The following is a 20,382-nucleotide window of genomic DNA, read 5'->3' as shown; positions in this document are numbered from 1 at the left end:
ACTGCACGATTCTTGCTAAAATGTGAATCACGATTTTTCTCTCTAAGAATTGAGATCACGATTCTCTCACGCGATTCTTATTTTTCGTCATTTAAAAAAGTTAAGTAAAATTTCATTTTTAAATCGTCATATTTTAGAAATTAAATTAGATGAATCGAGATCACGATTTTTTTTTCCGGTTAATCGTGCAGCTCTACTTACTACCATAGTATCTCTATACCTTTATCACTGTACATAATAATACTATAACACTATACATACATCTAATTAGCACTATTACTCTGTAGTACTCTATATATTTTATATCCAGTTTAATCACCTGTATTACTATTGCACTTTACTGTTACATTTGCACTCTGGTTGGATGCCAAACTTCTTCTCGTTGTACTGTACTACTGTATGATGACGATACATTTTAATCTAATCTACAACTGATGTTCACGCACTCCTCTCTCTCTCTCTCTCACTCACCACCGTCCTCCAGGTGCGCAAGTATCTGCTGATGCTAGACGTGAGGAAGGACCATGTGAAGTTCTGGAGGCCTCAGGTGCTGCTGATGGTGGCCAACCCCCGCTCCTCCTGCCAGCTCATCCACTTCGTCAACCAGCTGAAGAAGGGCGGGCTGTTCGTGTTGGGCCACGTGCAGCTGGGCGATCTGGGTAATGTCGTTGTGGATATTCTGGTCTCTGTTCCCAGACAGAATTGCATTACGACTATTTACCTGCAAGCCATTTTCCCTTTTTCATGACTAGTGGCTGTCCAGCTGAAGCTCCAGCCGACATGGTGCTTGAATGAGTCATCTATAGCTGAAGCCACGTGTTTCTCTAAGCGGTGACTGGACCATGTACTTGTATGAGCGTACTGGAAAAGGTTCCCGGTTAGATTCTGGCTCCTCCCAGCAGTGTGTCGGAAGTGTCCTTGAGCAAGACTAAGTGCTCCGGATGAGTAGGTTGGCACCTTGCATTGTTGCCTCCGCCATCGGGTGTGAATGTTTGAGTGAATGTGAGGCTTAAGTTGTGAAGCGCTATATAAATGCAGTCCATTTACAGTACCATTTACCATTTGTAGTTTAATTACCAGTGTGTGGGTTTTTTTCTACCTGCTTCAAAAAAAAAATAATGTACCTCTTTTCTTGATCCTCCAATCACAACTGTTGGTTGTTGCTTCCCTCAGAATAGAGATGGGTCAATTCCATTTTTCTGTGATGTCTAGACGGTACCTTACCACTATTGTTGTGTACCTTACGACTATGTACTATGTTACTGTCCTTATACTACTACCTATCATGCTAATAATAAGTCTATACTACTACACACTCAAGTTCGACACTATTTGACGAACAATGCCACATACCCTTAGCTGCCATAGATGTACCCTTCCTGGTGACTTGTTGTTCACAATTTGTAAGTTACTTTGGATAAAAGTGTCAGCTAAATGATTAAATGTAAATGTAAATGTGGACAGTGTAATCACTCTGGTTGCTTTTGTGTGTTGCAGACACTCTGCCGTCAGACCCAGTCCAGCAGCAGTATAACTTCTGGTTGAGTCTGGTTGATAAGCTGGGAGTGAAGGCCTTCGTGGACCTGACGCTGTCTCCCTCCGTCAGGCAGGGAACACAGCATCTGCTGCGCATTACGGGCCTAGGTAGGTATGACCATTCCTCCTACAGTCTACCATACTGCTTTACATTATACATACTGCTCTACATTATACATACTGCTTTACAGTATACATACTGCTCTACATTATACATACTGCTCTACATTATACATACTGCTTTACTGTATACATACTAGGGCTGTCCCCGACTAAGGATTTGGATAGTCGACTATAATTGGCCAACATTTGCCGTTAGTCGACTATTAGTCGACAACATTTTTATTTATTTTTTATTTTTTTAGTATAATATATATATATATTTTTGTATCATTCCATTTGGGCTGTGGGGGGTGCTTAATGTCTGAAGGAGTCGACTGAAGGCTTCTTGTCCTCTGCAAAAGCATGCAATTGGTCCACTGATGGATACATCTTGATATTTGTCTAGTCTAGTGTGTTCATTAGATGGGTGAATGAAATCCTCTTTCAGTGCCTCTGTGCCTGTTTGCGTAGGCAGTTAGCCTCTGGTATGCGTGCCATTAGCGTTAGCCATGCTTCTAGGCCTCTTTTCTTTTGGAAAGAATGATAAAAAAAATAATATAATAATAATATTTTTTTATAATTCTTATTTAAATTTTTTTTGTATTAGACTAAGAGGTAGGCAGTCGACTACGGCTCCTTTCGACCGATTAGTCGACTAATAGGGGACCTTCAAAGCTTTTTTTGGCAATCGAAGCTTCGGGGCCGAGCTTCGATTTGAATTCGAAGCTTCTAAAAATTAGAAATACATTTCTTTTCTTTTTTTTTAATGTCTTTTTTTGTGGGACTTGTACAGCACTTTGGTAAACTTTGTTGTTTTTAAATGTGCTCTATAAATAAAGTGGATTGGATTAATGAATTAAGTAGCCCCTTTCGTGACTGTGACGCAGCCAACAAGGTTTCACTCGGCTGTGTGATTTAATTCAAGGTGGATCGCTGTTGTCGTTTGAACAACTTCAGATTTCATGGGAACTACCAATCCCCCAAATCAAGAATGTTTAAGATGAATGAATGAAGTAAGATTTTGATTATTTGAAATATGGCCTGTGTAGACTAAACTATGCACAGAATTATGTCAGTCTACAAGGTCCGGATTCTACATGGTCCGGCAATGTAGACCTTGTAGACTCCACTACAGACCAATTATCAGTGAATGTTCATGCATTTTTAAGAAGGGCTACTTCCACAAAAAAACAAAGAACTCACCAAAACATCTCAGTAGCACCTTATCTAAATGTTCTATTTCATATATGGAGATTCATATTTATTTATGTATTGCATGCATTTCTACATTTTATTTCCTATTTTGTTTATTCATCCCAGTATCTTTCTTTCTTATGTGTGGAATTCTACAAGGCATGTAGGTGTATATGTGTTTGAGGATGATATCCTTCAAACAGGCAATAGTGATGATATAATTTGGGCAGTGCTGAGCTGGGTTACTTTCCTCCAGTGTATTTGTCCCCCGGCCCCACCCAATGGCCCCACGCACGCACACACACACACACACACACACACATAAATCGAAGTAAAAAAAAAATGTAAAAAAAAATTGTGACATTAAAAAAAAAAAAAAATCTTTTTTACTTCGATTTTTTTTTTATGTTCGAAGCTTGTGCCACCGAACTAAGCTTCGAAGTATTTAAGACAGCCCTAGCCCTAATACATACTGCTTTACAGTATACATACTGCTTTACATTATACATACTGCTCTACAGTATACATACTGCTTTACATACTGCTTTACAGTATACATACTGCTCTACAGTATACATACTGCTTTACAGTATACATACTGCTCTACAGTATACATACTGCTTTACAGTCTACTATACTGCTCTACAGTCTACCATACTGTTTTACAGTTTACCTTACTGCTTTACAGTTTAACTTTACCATACTGCTTACACCCTACTCCTACTGCCTTAAGGCGCTCCCATAGTCCAGCAGACTGTACACAGAGCAGACTCCGCGGATGTCCGCGTGGCTCTTTGAGCTTTCATAGTCCAGCAGATCTCAGCGGACGTCCGCGGTCTATTTCCTACATTTCTCGCACCAGTTTTACTACATTTCCCACAATTCTGTCTGTTCTACTGGAGGGAACATTATCAGCGAGAGCGAGAGAGAGAGAGAGAGCGAGAGAGAGAGAGAGAGCGAGAGAGAGAGAGAGAGCGAGAGAGAGAGAGCGAGAGAGAGAGAGAGAGAGAGAGAGAGAGAGAGAGAGAGAGAGAGAGAGAGAGAGAGAGAGAGAGAGAGAGAGAGAGAGAGAGAAGAGAGAGAGAGAGAGAGAGAGAGAGAGAGAGAGAGAGAGAGAGAGAGAGAAGAGCTTCACGGGCTCATCTCTCTCCTCGCGCCGCAGCGTCACATTAAATGCAGTTCGATGTCAACCAAAACGCCGAGCAGCGTTTTGTGTGACACCAAGTCAGCGGCGCGGATGTCCGCGCCTCAGAAAATAGGAGCGTCGCACCTGTGGGTCTGCTGTCCGCAGAGATCAAAGCTCAAGAGTCCGCGCGGGACGTCCGCGGAGTCTGCTCTGTGTACAGTCTGCTGGACTATGGGAGCGCCTTTACAGTATGCCAGGCTGGGGTAGAGAGCTTCCCATGCTTGGGCTACATAATATCACAATTCCTAATGTTCTATGATACCTTTTAGTATTGTTATAGTACTGCAATACATTGCAATTTATTGTTCTGTTTTTGACCATATTAAGAAGCTTTAACCCATTTAATCCCAAATTTCTTTTTGCAATGTAAGTGCTTGCATTTTGTTCCTTAGACCTCCCTAACAGATGATCTGTATTTTTTTTTTTTTAATTTTATGATGGTTAAGTTGGTGAAAATGTTAGTTTTATGCTTGGTCACCATTGGGATCTAACATAGTCAAAATTTAAATAAATAAACTAAATAATGGCAGTAAAGTAAAGTGGCAGTGTGTGTGTCAGTGGGGGGGGGGGGGGGGTTAGTCCAGGTTCTGTGGAGGCAGGTAAGAGAGGGGGGGGCTGGGTGTGTGTGTGGGGGGGGTTAGTCCAGGTTATGTGGAGGCAGGTAAGAGGGGGGAGGCTGGGTGTGTGTGTGTGGCGGGGGGGGGGGGGGTTAGTCCAGGTTCTGTGGAGGCAGGTAAGAGAGGGGGGGGGGGGGGCTGGGTGTGTGGGGGGGGGGGGGTTTAGTCCAGGTTCTGTGGAGGCAGGTAAGAGAGGGGGGGGGGGGGAGCTGGGTGTGTGTGGGGGGGGGGGGGGGGGGCTGGGAGAGAGTTCAGCTTCCTGACAGCCTGGTGTATGAAGCTGTCTCTTAGTCTGCTGGTCCTGCAGCTCGGAGGCTCCTCATTCTCCTCCCGGAGGGCAGCAGAGTGAAGAAGCGTTGTGAGGGTGGTCATCATGTAGTCTGGGTGGTCATCATGTAGTCTGGGTGGTCATCATGTAGTCTGGGTGGTCATCATGTAGTCTGGATGGTCATTATGTAGTCTGGGTGGTCATTATGTGTAGTCTGGTTGGCCATTATGTAGTCTGGGTGGTCATTATGTAGTCTGGGTGGTCATCATGTAGTCTGGGTGGTCATTATGTGGTCTGGGTGGTCATTATGTGTAGTCTGGGTGGTCATTGTGTAGTCTGGGTGGTCATAATGTAGTCTGGGTGGTCATTATGTAGTATGGGTGGTCATTATGTAGTCTGGGTGGTCATTATGTGTAGTCTGGGTGGTCATCATGTAGTCTGGGTGAGCATTATGTGTAGTCTGGGTGGTCATTATGTGTAGTCTGGGTGGTCATTATGTAGTCTGGGTGGTCATGTGTAGTCTGGGTGGTCATTATGTAGTCTGGGTGGTCATCATGTAGTCTGGGTGGTCATTATGTAGTCTGGGTGGTCATTATGTAGTCTGGGTGGTCATTATGTGTAGTCTGGGTGGTCATGTAGTCTGGGTGGTCATTATGTGTAGTCTGGGTGGTCATTATGTGTAGTCTGGGTGGTCATGATGTAGTCTGGGTGGTCATTATGTGTAGTCTGGGTGGTCATTATGTAGTCTGGGTGGTCATTATGTAGTCTGGGTAGTCATTATGTGTAGTCTTGGTGGTCATTATGTGTAGTCTGGGTGGTCATTATGTAGTCTGGGTGGTCATCATGTAGTCTGGATGGTCATTATGTGTAATCTCGGTGGTCATTATGTAGTCTGGGTGGTCATTATGTAGTCTGGGTGGTCATTATGTGTAGTCTGGGTGGTCATTATGTAGTCTGGGTGGTCATTATGTGTAGTCTGGGTGGTCATTATGTGTAGTCTGGGTGGTCATTATGTGTAGTCTGGGTGGTCATTATGTGTAGTCTGGGTGGTCATTATGTATAGTCTGGGTGGTCATCATGTAGTCTGGGTGGTCATTATGTGTAGTCTGGGTGGTCATTATGTGTAGTCTGGGTGGTCATTATGTGTAGTCTGGGTGGTCATCATGTAGTCTGGGTGGTCATCATGTGTAGTCTGGGTGGTCATCAAAAAACGTGGATGAATAAGTGAAATCGTCAAAATCGCCCATTTCTGACTGTTTTATCCCAATGGTCACTTTTGTGACCATGGTTACATTTCCACCTCTTGAGGTTAAAATATGCATTCAAGCATATCATTGTCATTACATATCAGTAGAAGACCCTTTAATTAGTATATATACAACATACTATAGTTTAATCTGTAAAGTAAGATGTTGTACTTACTTCTTTTTGTGGGGTGTTCTGGCAGCCATTTTGTGCTGCATGGACAAACAATAAGTAGACTGGCCTGGTCATGTGATGATTCAAGCTAGTCACATGACCTTTATACAATTTGTCTTGTGAAAGTAATTTTTTTTATCCAGAGCAAACTACCATGCTTCTAGAGCTTCTAGAAGTAAAAAAAAAAAAATAATATCATAAATGTGACCATTAGGATTAAATGGGTTAATACTCATTTTAAGGAAATAAAATGTCAAAATAAATGATACTTAGCAGCAGTACAAAACAATTAATCTGTGAAAAAAAATCAAATTCTTCATATATTGACTATATACATTATTTTAACATAACATCATTATATGGTATTTTATTAAACTCCTTAAAAAATTTTATGCTGTGCACTTCTATGAACTACAGTATGTTATCACCTCCGTGCTGTACACTACTACAGTATGTTACCCCCTCCCTGCTGTACACTACTACAATATGAACTACAGTATGTTACCACCTCCCTGCTGTACACTACTACAGTATGTTACCCCCTCCCTGCTGTACACTACTACAATATGAACTACATTATGTTACCCCCTCCCTGCTGTACACTACTACAGTATGTTACCCCCTCCCTGCTGTACACTACTACAATATGAACTACAGTATGTTATCACCTCCCTGCTGTACACTACTACAGTATGTTACCCCCTCCCTGCTGTACACTACTACAATATGAACTACAGTATGTTATCACCTCCCTGCTGTACACTACTACAGTATGTTACCACCTCCCTGCTGTACACTACTACAGTATGTTACCCCCTCCCTGCTGTACACTACTACAATATGAACTACATTATGTTACCACCTCCCTGCTGTACACTACTACAATATGAACTACAGTATGTTACCCCCTCCCTGCTGTACACTACTACAATATGAACTACATTATGTTACCCCCTCCCTGCTGTACACTACTACAGTATGTTACCCCCTCCCTGCTGTACACTACTACAATATGAACTACAGTATGTTACCACCTCCCTGCTGTGTGCTGTACACTACTACAGTATGTTACCCCCTCCCTGCTGTACACTACTACAATATGAACTACAGTATGTTACCACCTCCCTGCTGTACACTACTACAGTATGTTACCACCTCCCTACTGTACACTACTACAATATGAACTACAGTATGTTACCACCTCCCTGCTGTACACTACTACAGTATGTTACCACCTCCCTACTGTACACTACTACAGTATGTTACCACCTCCCTGCTGTACACTACTACAGTATGTTACCACCTCCCTACTGTACACTACTACAATATGAACTACAGTATGTTACCACCTCCCTGCTGTACACTACTACAGTATGTTACCCCCTCCCTGCTGTACACTACTACAATATGAACTACAGTATGTTACCCCCTCCCTGCTGTACACTACTACAATATGAACTACAGTATGTTACCACCTCCCTGCTGTACACTACTACAATATGTTACCACCTCCCTACTGTACACTACTACAGTATGTTACCCCCTCCCTACTGTACACTACTACAGTATGTTACCACCTCCATACTGTACACTACTACAGTATGTTACCCCCTCCCTGCTGTACACTACTACAGTATGTTACCACCTCCCTGCTGTACACTACTACAGTATGTTACCCCCTCCCTACTGTACACTACTACAGTATGTTACCCCCTCCCTGCTGTACACTACTACAATATGAACTACAGTATGTTATCACCTCCCTGCTGTACACTACTACAATAGTTACCACCTCCCTACTGTACACTACTACAGTATGTTACCCCCTCCCTACTGTACACTACTACAGTATGTTACCACCTCCCTACTGTACACTACTACAGTATGTTACCCCCTCCCTACTGTACACTACTACAATATGAACTACATTATGTTACCACCTCCCTACTGTACACTACTACAATATGTTACCACCTCCCTACTGTACACTACTACAATATGTTACCCCCTCCCTACTGTACACTACTACAGTATGTTACAACCTCCCTACTGTACACTACTACAGTATGTTACCCCCTCCCTACTGTACACTACTACAGTATGTTACCCCCTCCCTACTGTACACTACTACAGTATGTTACCACCTCCCTGCTGTATGAAGTAGTGCTGTGCATTACTACATCCAGTTGCTTGTGTGGTTTGTTGTGATCAATTATATTTGATCAGTCCACACTATCGCTTTTATCTCTCCGCATTTTGGACTTTGACCCCTCTGATGTTTGATGACCAGTATGTATGTGTGTGTGTATCTAGGAGGAAATCACCATGTATGTGTGTGTGTGTATCTAGGAGGAAATCACCTTGTGTATATTAGTAATATTAATACGTATGTGTGTGTGTGTGTGTGTGTGTATCTAGGAGGAAGTCACCTGGTGTATATTAGTAATATTAATATGTATGTGTGTGTGTGTGTGTATCTAGGAGGAAGTCACCTGGTGTATATTAGCCAATGATAATAGTATTTTTCTTCCTTGCAGGCGGGATGAAGCCCAACACCCTTGTCTTGGGTTTCTATGACAACTGTACTCCAGAGGACTACTTCCTGCAAGACACTGCGTTCTGTGAGTCGTCGGCGGGAGAGTTCTGTGGTGGCGACGGGGAGTACAACTTCGGGGTGGATCTGCCTTCGTTGCAGGCCCACTTCCCCCCCGTTCGTCACGTGGAGAGCCCCCGCTGGCTGACCCCCGAGGAGTACGTGGGGATCGTCTCCGATGCCTTAAAGATGAACAAGAACGTGTGCCTTGGTCGCTACTTCTTCCAGCTGGAGGGGGAGGGGCGGGACAGCAAGACGGACGGGGCGGAGAGGACCATCGACGTCTGGCCCCTCAACCTGCTGCAGCCGGGCAGCAGCAACTACGTGGACGTGTGCAGCCTCTTCCTCCTGCAGATGGCCTGCGTGCTGAACATGGCCAGTAGATGGCGCCACGCTCGGATGAGAATCTTCCTGAGCGTGGAGGCCGAGTCCAGCAACCAGGGCTGGGTGGTGAACGAGGAGACCTTCCGGGAGCTGCTGAGGAAGCTGAGGATCCGGGCGTCCATAACGATAGTGCCCTGGGACTCTGTGGCGGCGCTGTACGGGGACAGGCAGGATGGGACGGAGGAGGAGCAGGAGGAGGAGAGCTTGTTGAAGCCAGTGCGGGTGCCTCCTCTCTCGGAGGAGTTCCTCTCTGCCGTCAATGGCTTGTTGATGGAGCACAGCTCCCAAGCTCAGGTCCGTTTCCTCCACCTGCCCCGACCACCGGCTCACTCCGGACAATCCCAGCAGTACTTGGCCCAGTTGGAAGCCGTGACCCACGGTTTGGGCCCCACTCTCTTGATCCACGGCGTCACCTCGGTCACGTGCACTGAACTGTGAGCATTTCTCGAGGACTCGTACGTCATGTTACTTGATGTTGTTTAATGTCTATATCCACCTTCCTGCTTTAGATACTTGCAAGTCTTACTTCCTGGTTATTTGGAAAAGCTAAACACATCCTGCGTACCGGATGCTATGGATGCAGTAGCACTGTTACTCTATACCAGGGGTTCCCAACCTTAGGGTTACATGGAATTGAAATGGGGTCGCTAGTCTCCCCTTGGCTAATGTGAAGCTGGAGTTGGTGCACTCCATTCGTTCCCTGTATTTCATTAATTCATTGTATGAAAGAAAACAATCTAAGTTGCCATCTTTAAACCGATAGATGTAGGTAAAAAAAAGAATGCATTAAAGATGTCAACTTGGATTGTTTTCTTCCATACAATCTTCCATAAAATTGTTGCCGCCCCTTGGGGGCCAGAGGGGGATGCGCCATAACTTGCCTAGGGAATCAAATATACCAGGGCCGGCCCTGCAATCACATGTGACCAGCAGGCTACATGTGTTCCCACGCCCAAACATTTCAGCAAATTAGCAAGAAAATCAGAGCGACACAAAAGGAAAGAAAATGGAAAGATTTCTTCGCCCACCTGCGTCCCCCACAAATGAATTAGCAAAACATTGTCTGTTTTGAATGTCTGGGGTCACTAGAGTTTTATGACCTCAAAGTGGGGGTCACGAGACAAAAAAGGTTGGGAACCACTGCTCTACACAGTATCAAGACATGTAGTTAAGGACCACTGTGTCACGCACATTTTAAATATCTGTACTATTTAAATAGGATACTTTATTCTAACCGTCATGTATTTGTGCAGTAGAGGTGGTATGCTAATGTCCGCTGGTGTCACTGATATAAATAGAACAAAAGGGAGACGCCACCCAATAGGGGTGTAAAGGTACACGTATCCGTACCGAACCATTTCAGTACTGGACCTAAGGTTCAGTACCGCTGTGTACCGAATGAATACAGCGGTATGTTAACCACTAACCACCAGGGGCTGTTTTTTTCACAATCTAATATGATTTTAATTACATTTTTTATTTAACAAATCAATTATTAATTTTGACAGCCCTACAAGTACAATTAGTTACTGCACACTACATCACCCCTGAGTGGAACATGGAAAGCCAAACTTTCCCCCACTGTACCGAAAACCCGTACCGAACCGTGACTTCAAAACCGAGGTACGTACCGAACCGTGGTTTTTGTGTACCGTTACACCCCTACCACCCAATGTAAGTATTCATATGTTTTTCATATGGTCTAAGATGGTCCAATCAACATTTGCGAACGTTAAACCTGCACTATGTAACTTTTTCATGGAAGAAATATCGGCATCTCTTCTTTAACAAATCCAAATCACAGAGTTGGGTCAAACAAGCGAAAACCCTCCCAACAGCAAAGCATGGACCCGGTGGAATTCAACCCATTATGAGCGCTTCTGGTCGGGCATGACCGATCACATTAAATCTTCTCTGCAAACAGGAAGTAAGCTGTTTACGTATTAGAACTACGTAAAAGGCTAGTCTCACTTCCAGGGCTTACATGTGTACAAATTGAAAAACGATGCACAAAGTTACCTTACTTAAAGAAAATTATAAAATAAGACGTCTTCCCCATTTCTCTTCTCCTGTCTGTATATAAAATGCTGAGTGGTTACCTCGCGCCTACATGGTGCCGCCATTATTTGAAAGTTACATAATAGAGCTTTGAGTGTTATAAATATTGACAGTCTAATCAATATTTGCGAACACAGAACAACTCTCTCACAAAACTAGAAACCATATAATTAAAGATTCTGTGTGATTTCATCATTTCTATAGTCTGGACCATAAAGATAACATGTATTCATTCCTAAATTGGGTGGAGTCTCCCTTTTTAAAACCTGCGTTAACCTCACATCAGTTTCCTCACATACGAGATGGACATAAACATATCAACTCAACTCTTTTGAACTGAATGAACGGGTTGGTTTTGCCAAGCAGATTGTTTATGGATGTTGATGTTACACATACTGTTGATTTAAAAAAAAATCTCAAAATAAGTTACTCCCCTGTTTTCTCCTAAATCTTTATGATTTAATTTTTATTTTTTGAAACCTCTTGTGACTGAATTATTTTCGATATAGTAATGTGTGTTTTCCTGTGCCGTTAAATGTGGTACTATGTTCTTTTTCTGTACATTGTAAAGGGAACTGTTATGTCTTCAGAGTTAAGGGTTTGGTAGAACACCAAATATTTGCTGCTGCCAGAGTTTTTGTGCTTTCAGGATGCAGATTAATGGATCAAGTTGTGTGTCTCATTATATACAGACAAGCAGATCATACTTAGTGTGCAGCAGGCTACTGGCACGTTTGGGTAGTCGAACTCTCCATTAAAAGACCATTAAAGTCCAAAGCTTGTGACCAAGGAAACTATAAAAGAAGGAAGGATCATCATATCAGAATACCAGCATTCTAATGCTCTGCTTGGTGCCAGTTCTATGGAAGCCCATGGGAGATGCATGGAGAAACAAAATATACCAGCTATCTGAGAAAATATCAACCAATATATAAAATGTTAACTAGTTAAAAATGCAACAAATTGCTGATATTTCTGACATCTGAGGTAATAACCTGTTTAAATGGCAGGTCATAAACAAGGAGATGGCTGATCCCATTCAACTCTATGTCGGCCGAACTGAAGGTTTCCACACCAATGTGCATTCACACGCTACACATTGACGTGATGACCCTTCCCTCTCCTTGCTTGGGACGCGAATGGTTTAAGAGAGGTACAGAATTTTAAGAAGTCTTACATGTTGAATGGGGTGGGTTATAGCAGGAAGTTCAGGGAATAAAAAACTGGAGGGAATTGAACATCGCAATGGCCTCTTCTCTCAAGAAATATTCAGTGTGCCCTTGAGCAAGGCACCTCACCATGGCTTTTCACTGGCTAAAAGTTAAAAGATGCAGATTTTGCTGCCAGCTCCCAGGTTTGCGTGTTTATATGGACGAGGGTGTTGCTGTAAAATGATGTCACTCTGTCTTGGGAAACAAGATTTTTTTTTCTTTTTTTTTAACACAAGTGTTGCAGTTTTTGTGGAATTAGCAGCAGCCGTTTTTCAGCATTTGTTACTAGTGGAAGCCTGTGACGGACCAAAGAGTGTTGATGCTTTCCACAGCTAATGGGAGATACATGAAAAGGTTGTGTTTATGAGGGATATGGCTTTTTGATATAATTCGATAGAATTGCTAACGGGAAGCTTAAAAAAAAAAGGTCTTGGTTTGTAGTCCATATGACAAGACTTGCCCTTAATAAAAAAAACTAACAAAAAACCAATGTATATTATTACAACATTATATGCTGTTTATTCAGGGGAAATGCAAGTAAATGTAGGCCAGAGCAGTACATTGTCTTTAACTAATCATGTATGTTACATACTTCACCTCTGTAACTGTTACAGTACAGTATGCTACGTAGTACGTACCTCACCTCTGTAACTGTTACAGTACAGTAGTACGTACTTCACAGAAATTGTATCAAAAGGAGTCTCATGCAATAAAATCAACAGAAAAGATGTGCAGACCTTGAATGAGAAGTAAAGGATGTGTGCAGACTTTAAACTAGAAGAGCTGTGTGCAGACTGCAGACCTGTGTTGAGTTAACTGTCCTGAAGATCTGTGTGTGTGTGCTCCCTCTGCCTTTTGGTATAGTGTGAAACATTGGATTAGCACCACAAACAAAACAGTTTAAGGTGCATTCTTGGTAGTAAATGTTGGCCATGTACAAAATAACAAAATACTGCTTACAGAGTTGAGGGTTACTCTGTGTATAGTAAGCAACACATCATTGGACAAATACTGTGAGTCTAGGAACAACTGTTACGTAGATGGTTGTAGAAGCCAGACATCTCATAATCCCAATAAAGGAGGGGCGGATTGTTTGAAAGACTGACTGACGAGTGTTTCACAGTAACAGTGTTGTGTGAGAAAGTGTTTGGACCACCGACCTTTTCTACATGATGAGACAAAATAACTTGCACTCTAAACTGCATCACAGCCCATGAGTTCTGATTAATCCTCTCGCCCCCTGTTTTTTTGGCACTGACCGTGGATCACCTGATGCTGATGTTGATATTGATGCTGATACTGGCACATTCACTTCATTAGATTAGGTTCAAATGTATTGTTATTATACAGCACAAGTACAGTACAACGAAAATAAATTGTCATCTAACCAGAGTGCAAATGTAATATATATACATTGTTATTGTACATGGCTATCATACAGTGCTATATGGGTTAGTATAGGTAGTCATGATTACAGTGTAAGGCAGTTGTAGGCAGTACAACTAGGTATATATTAAGCAGAGGCAACAGAGTTTGTACGGTATGGGAAACAGAATATAGAGTATATGGTATGGAGAGTGTGTGTGAGAGAGTGAGTTTAAGAGAGGGGGGGGGGGTGGTCACTGATGACAGCTGACGTGAAAAGGCTGTCTACAGATTCCTATAGTGCTTCCCAGAGGGAAGGAGGGCAGTCTGTGATTGGGATGAGAGGTGTCCTTGACCACGTTCCTGACATCATAGACTGATATTAGATTACAGCCATGAACGACACTGTTATCAATTGACCATATTACATCATGTGCTAAAATGAATGACGAAACATACTGATTGATGGTGACATCATAATCTCCACTCTGAAAAGGCCACATCAACCATGTAATAACCCATCATCTACACACTGCACACACATCCACACTCACTTAAAAAAAAAAAACACTCACCTTACCATTCACTTTAGTCACTAACACACTTTATATTTATCTATTATTAAAGAGATTTGCACTACATTCATACCTCATTTGCACCCTACCCTAAGTTTTGTACCTCTGCACTGTACCTCACTATTACTCATATTAATCTGTATTGTATGTATATTGACTTTACTTACTTTTTTTTTTAACTTACTTTCTTTTTACTGTATAGCACACTCTCATGGGCTCATACAGAAACAAGCATTTCATCATAAAGTATTCTGTATTTTGTTGTGACAAATAATAAACAAACAAAACAGCACATAAATCGGTTCTGAATCACCTGGGCCCCGTTCCCGTACCTGGGCCCCGTTCCCCGTACCTGGCTAACTGAGTTAGCCGGATAATTTCCAGTATAGCTTGACTTAAGCCAGACCTTTCTGTTCCCCGAAGTCGGATTTTCTAAATCACCATGGTAACATCAGAAAGTTTGAACCTGGTCCGGAGCAGGGTTAAGTTCAGTTAGCTGGATAACCTGCATGGCCACGCCCTCGCAAAGAAATGCCAGCTCGCTTCCTGAAATATTTCTCACAGTCTAGATCCCATTATACCATTCTGAATTATGTTTTTGTGCTTTGTTTTCCTAGAGGGGGCTTTTGAAATGTATAATAATAGAACTAAATGCTGATAATAAATAAAGCGCCCGGATTGTGTTTCATTCAAGCATAAAATTGAAGTGTCTATGCGTGGATTGTGGTCTTTGTGGATTATGAATTACGAGGAATCTGAGGATTGTTGAATTGTATCATCACTCACACGTTATTGTGATATTGTAACTGGGATTAAAATGTCTGATGAGATGCGCTGTTTGACGGATTTGAGCAATTGAATGAGCCGTTGACGTCACATTAATGCATTTAAGAATAAAGAGATAAAACTTCATTCAAAAGAAAAATATTCGAAACACAGGTCTCTTGTATTGATGGATACACAATAGATATATCCCGTCTGGCACAGTGGTGCAACGGCTAGGGCTCACTCCTGTCAAGCCGACGACCCTAGTTCGAAACCCCGCGTTTCCAATATAATTTTTTTGGAATATAATATTAATGACAAAAACGCAAAAGTAGCCTAGTTTTAAGTTAAAATATTATAAATCTACATGCATTGAGGATGTCATTCTTTATATAGCTCTCAAAGTGCACCAAATTGAAGTATTTACATTGCAAAAAGAAAAGAATAAATTAGAAAAGAGGGGGATTCGAACACGGGTCGTCCACGTGAGAGCCATAAGGACAAACCATCACACCACGGTGCCAGACAAATAAAACATCCACCATACATCCATCAATGGATAAGAGAGCCGTATCGTTATTCTGAAAGAGTTGAACAAATTATTTTCGCTAGCAAGATCTCATTTGATTATTCAATCCATAAACCTACAGGCACGTTTAAAGAAATAATCTGATTGATTGGGGTAATGAAGGACTTAATATTAGCCTATAGATTATGCATTTAACTTGTCGGCGAGGCTATTGAGCCATACTGTATTGTACCCATTCTGCAATCTGTTAATACAGTTTCAAATCAATCAATCAATCAATGCTGTTAGAAAATCAGGATTTCTGCTATCGACACCTGCTGTCTTTTCAACTGAAGCGGCCGCGCGCAATTATCCTGAGTCTCAAGTCTGGTTCGAATGAACGAGACTGAATCAGCGTTCGAGGAACAGGAAAATCCCGGATTCAAACATCGGGTTAATTGAATCTGGATAATGGGACTCTTGATCGACTTAGTTGAACCAGGTACGGGGAATAGGGCCCTGGTTCAACTAAATCGATCAAAAGTCCTATTAGCCAGCTTAAATTAACCCGATGATTGAAGTCAGGCTATCTCGGTTTCTCGAAGGCTGATTCGGTCTCGTTAATTCGAACCAGACTTAAGTAATCAGGATAATTGCTCATGGCCGTTTTACCTGAAAAGGGGGAGGTGTCGATCCCAGAAAACCATGATTTTCTAATGGGATATCGCAGACAATTTAAATGCATATCTATAGGCTAATTTTAAGTCCCTCATTACCCCAATCAATCAGATTATATTTCTTTAAATGTGCCTGCTGGCAGTAGACTTAATGGAATGAATAATCAAATGAGATCTTGCTAGCGAAAATAATTACTTCAACTCTTTTCAAATTGATACGAATTAATAGATACTTATGAGGATATTAGGTATCATGTACTATATGATACATGTGCAGTTGGATCCTGGACTTCCTGTCGGATCGGTGCCAGTTGGTGAGGATGGGCTCCAACATCTCTGACCCTCAACACAGGAGCCCCTCAGGGATGCGTCCTGAGCCCCCTCCTCTACTCCCTGTACACCCACGACTGTGTAGCCACACACAGCTCCAACCTGGTGATCAAGCGGCGATGAGACAGCCTACAGGAGTGAGGTTGTAAACCTGGAAAAGTGGTGCCAGGAAAACAACCCCACTTTCAACGTCGACAAGACCAAGGAGCTGATCATCGACTACAGGTGGGGAGGAGCGGGACACGACCCCATCCACATCAACGGGGTCGCAGTGGAGAGGGTCGCCAGCTTCAAGTTCCTCGGGTTCCACATCACAGAGAAGCTGGACTGGGGAGTGCACACTGGCCACATGGTGAAGAAGGCCCAGCAACGCCTCTACCACCTCAGGTGACTTAAGAAATTTGGAATGGGGCCACAGATCCTCAGGGCCTTCTACAGAGGCACCACAGAGAGCATATTGACAGTATGCACCACCACATGGTTTGGAAATGCCAACCAAAGCGACCGCAGAGCACTGGAGAGAGTAGTGCGAACGGCTGAGAAAATCTGTGGAAGCAAATGTAGCATCCTGAATATTCTGCTAAGTATTCAGAAGTGCTGACTAACTTGTTACTTCCCCTGTGTGCATAAAGAATGTGATAAACAGTGTTCCTTTTTGATATCTTGCCCGGACTAATGATGCGAGGTGCTCTTCTTTCTCCGGCTTCGATATGGACCATTAACATGACATTGAAGCATCTTTCTCCCTGCCTTGAGTGTCCTATAGTGGGACCAGTTGCGGTCGCCAGCAGGGGGCAGTGGTGGCAGGTGGAGTGGAGGAGAAAGGAGCAGCGAGTGAGAGATGATTACCTGGAGGGCGGAACAGAAGGAAGTCCTCTTCGACAGTGAACTCGGACGTGAGCGGAAGAGTCCCGTTGAAGAGCCCCGTTGAAGAGCAACGGGAGATAAAGAGTACTCTGCTATAACACGGGTTATCCTAGAAGTACAAGCGATAGAGAAGTGTGAGTAAGCGATACGGAAAGAAGAACCAACGTCCATAGATAACGTGTTATCCTAGAAGTGTGAGCGGCGTATTAGCATGCTGCTAACGGCTATAGTGACTCGAGTATACCACCAGGCGAGCGTAGCTGAAGACCGGTGGTGCATACAGCCACGTTGCGTTAGCAGTACAGACGATAGCAGGAGGGTTCACTAAGACCCACAGTTTAGCTGTGTTTAGGGTAGCCAACAGTTTAGAGCGCGCCAGCCCAGTCAGCAGCCCCGCAGTGGACGTCTCATCAACGCAGCAGAGGACACCTCTCCAACCAGCAGAGGTCGCCACAACACCGCACGCTCCTCCAGTTCAGCCACTGCCCCTGCTGCCTACCCCAGCCCGCTGGCTGTGCTCGCGGGATCGCCCGACGGCCATCTTGTCACCCGGACGAGGGGTGGTGAGAGTGGATCCGCCATCTTGGTTAAGTACAGCGGTACTTCGTGTGCCAAAACAGTATCCATTTGAGCCAACGCTAACGACCAGTGTCTAGGGGTACCCCAACCATTATAAGCCAGCTTTAGTGTAGGTTTTTATTTGGTAACGTGGGCCCACCTGTAACTTATTTTTGTGTATTGTGATAACTGTGTGACGTTCTTGAATTCCCATTGAACTCCTTGACATGTGCCTGGGTCTTCCACTAATCCAAGCAGGGTTTTGAAATAATGTATTGAGCACTAGGTGCCTATGTTGGGAATAGCGTTCCCCTATAATGCAAGTGAGAGCACCCGGTGCCTAATGTGAATATATGCCATATGAACCACATAAAGTATAAACTGTAACTTGCTAATTGACCAGGCTTATATAAAGGAGACGTAGATGGGAACACGGTGTGTGTGTCTATTTCTGAGCCCATATTCTAACCTTGTTGACCGGGTAAATATATATGACTGTAGTATATTTATTTAACCCTTCCACCCTATTCGCAGCATATGATTAAAGGTCTCCACAGGTGGTCAAGGAAGGGTACTGCTCTGAGGGGAGCCCAATATCTTTATTGAACTAACAGTCACCAGGTGTGGGAGGGCTAACTGAGGTACTGGGGGAAGTGAGAGTGTGTGGGGAGCTACTGCTGACCGCCCTGGAAGGCGAGGAAGACCAGAGTACCACCCCCCAGGTTAGTAAATCCTGGGCCCCATCCGCTCCTGCTGCCCGCCCTCCAGAACGACGTTCCGGACCCAAAGACGGGGGTTCAGATAGATTGAAATCTACTGCATCCCGGCTGTGTATAACTACTCCCATAAGCAGGGATAATCCACCCTTCTACACAAACTACCCTCCATAGACAATATTTTCACCGAGCGGTGCGTCAGCAAGGCACACAGGTTTATGAAAGACCCCAGCCACCCCAACCACAAACTTTGAGCTCATGCCGTCTGGCAGACGGTACCGGAGTCTCAGATCCACCTCCAAAAGAACTCTAAACAGCTATTTCCACTGGGCCAACAGGCTACTGACTGAGAGACTCTGAACCATCATGGTCACGTACAAAATGTCTTGTTAAAGTTATATTGTATAGTATAGGATTATTTTAAGTCTATTTGTTGTATTGCAATGTATTGTATTTGTATGTATATAATGTATTTTATGTATATAATGTAGTTATCAAACAAGTATTGCAATGTATTGCACACTACTACGGTTGAGGAACCAAGGAAAACAAGCATCTCACGTTTTCAGAATGTATGTACATTCTAAAAGCTGTGACAATAAATCTATCTATCTATAAATACATGTATAATGTGTAGATTAAGGGTTCCCAACGTTTTCAAACCGCAACCCCTGAAATAACGGTGTCAGAGAGCAGCGAACCCCACTATTATAGGAGGTGGTTGAAACATTATCAAGTATCAACCATTATCTGAAATGAAAATAAATAATAATCTAACCCTAACTAACCTTACTGTCATGCACTTGTCCTAATATACTAACCTACACTGTAGCACTCAACACTTTGATGAACATTGTTACTCAGCTGATAGAGTTGTGCCCTTCCTGATGACTTATCGTACAGAACTTGTAAGTCGCTTTGGATAAAAGCGTCAGCTAAATGACTAAATGTAAAAATACAAACGTTCGGACGCACTAATAAGCATGGAGGCTATTAACAGTTTCACTATTAATCAGGTTTTAATCTATTTTGGACATCATCCATAAATGCATTGAATTGATTAACCTTTGTTTTATAGTATGTTCATCACCCTCTTTTTCATCATCAGACATTTTAATCCCAGTTACAATATCACAATAACGTGTGACAGTGATACAATTCAACAATCCACAGATTCAGATTCCTCGTAATTCACATCCACAATCCACGCGTAAAGACGCTTCAATTTATGCTTGAATGAAACACAATCCAGGCGCTCCGGTTAACTCATTGACCGCCGAGCCCCTTCCGGGAAATTAGGCCTAGTATGCCAGCGCTTTAATCAATGGGAGGACGGGGATATTTGCGAGTGCTTAAAATATATCTTAAATTATGGCTATGGGTCTAATACACACATCGCTTATCAATGACTTGCTTGCGAAACGGATTGTTTTTTCATGGGTACATTTTCGTT

The 20,382-nt window shown here is 43.0% G+C and overlaps 1 protein-coding gene across 1 annotated transcript in view; it reads left to right on the top strand.

Moving 5' to 3' along the window:
- slc12a9 (solute carrier family 12 member 9) overlaps positions 1-13,986 on the top strand; it is an 85,185-nt gene extending 71,199 nt beyond the window's left edge. The window contains exons 12-14 of the mRNA XM_084319687.1: positions 485-659; positions 1,498-1,644; positions 8,860-13,986. Of these exons, the coding sequence (XP_084175813.1) occupies positions 485-659; positions 1,498-1,644; positions 8,860-9,737 (1,200 nt within the window). The 3' untranslated portion in view covers positions 9,738-13,986. The remainder of the gene's footprint in view (positions 1-484; positions 660-1,497; positions 1,645-8,859) is intronic.
- The last annotated feature ends 6,396 nt before the right edge of the window (positions 13,987-20,382 follow it).

This window comes from Notolepis coatsorum (genome assembly GCF_963971535.1).
Source record: "Notolepis coatsorum genome assembly, chromosome: 8".
NCBI lineage: Eukaryota > Metazoa > Chordata > Actinopteri > Aulopiformes > Paralepididae > Notolepis > Notolepis coatsorum.
The sequence above is the reverse complement of the archived record's forward strand: the minus strand, read 5'-3'. Positions and strand labels throughout refer to the sequence as shown.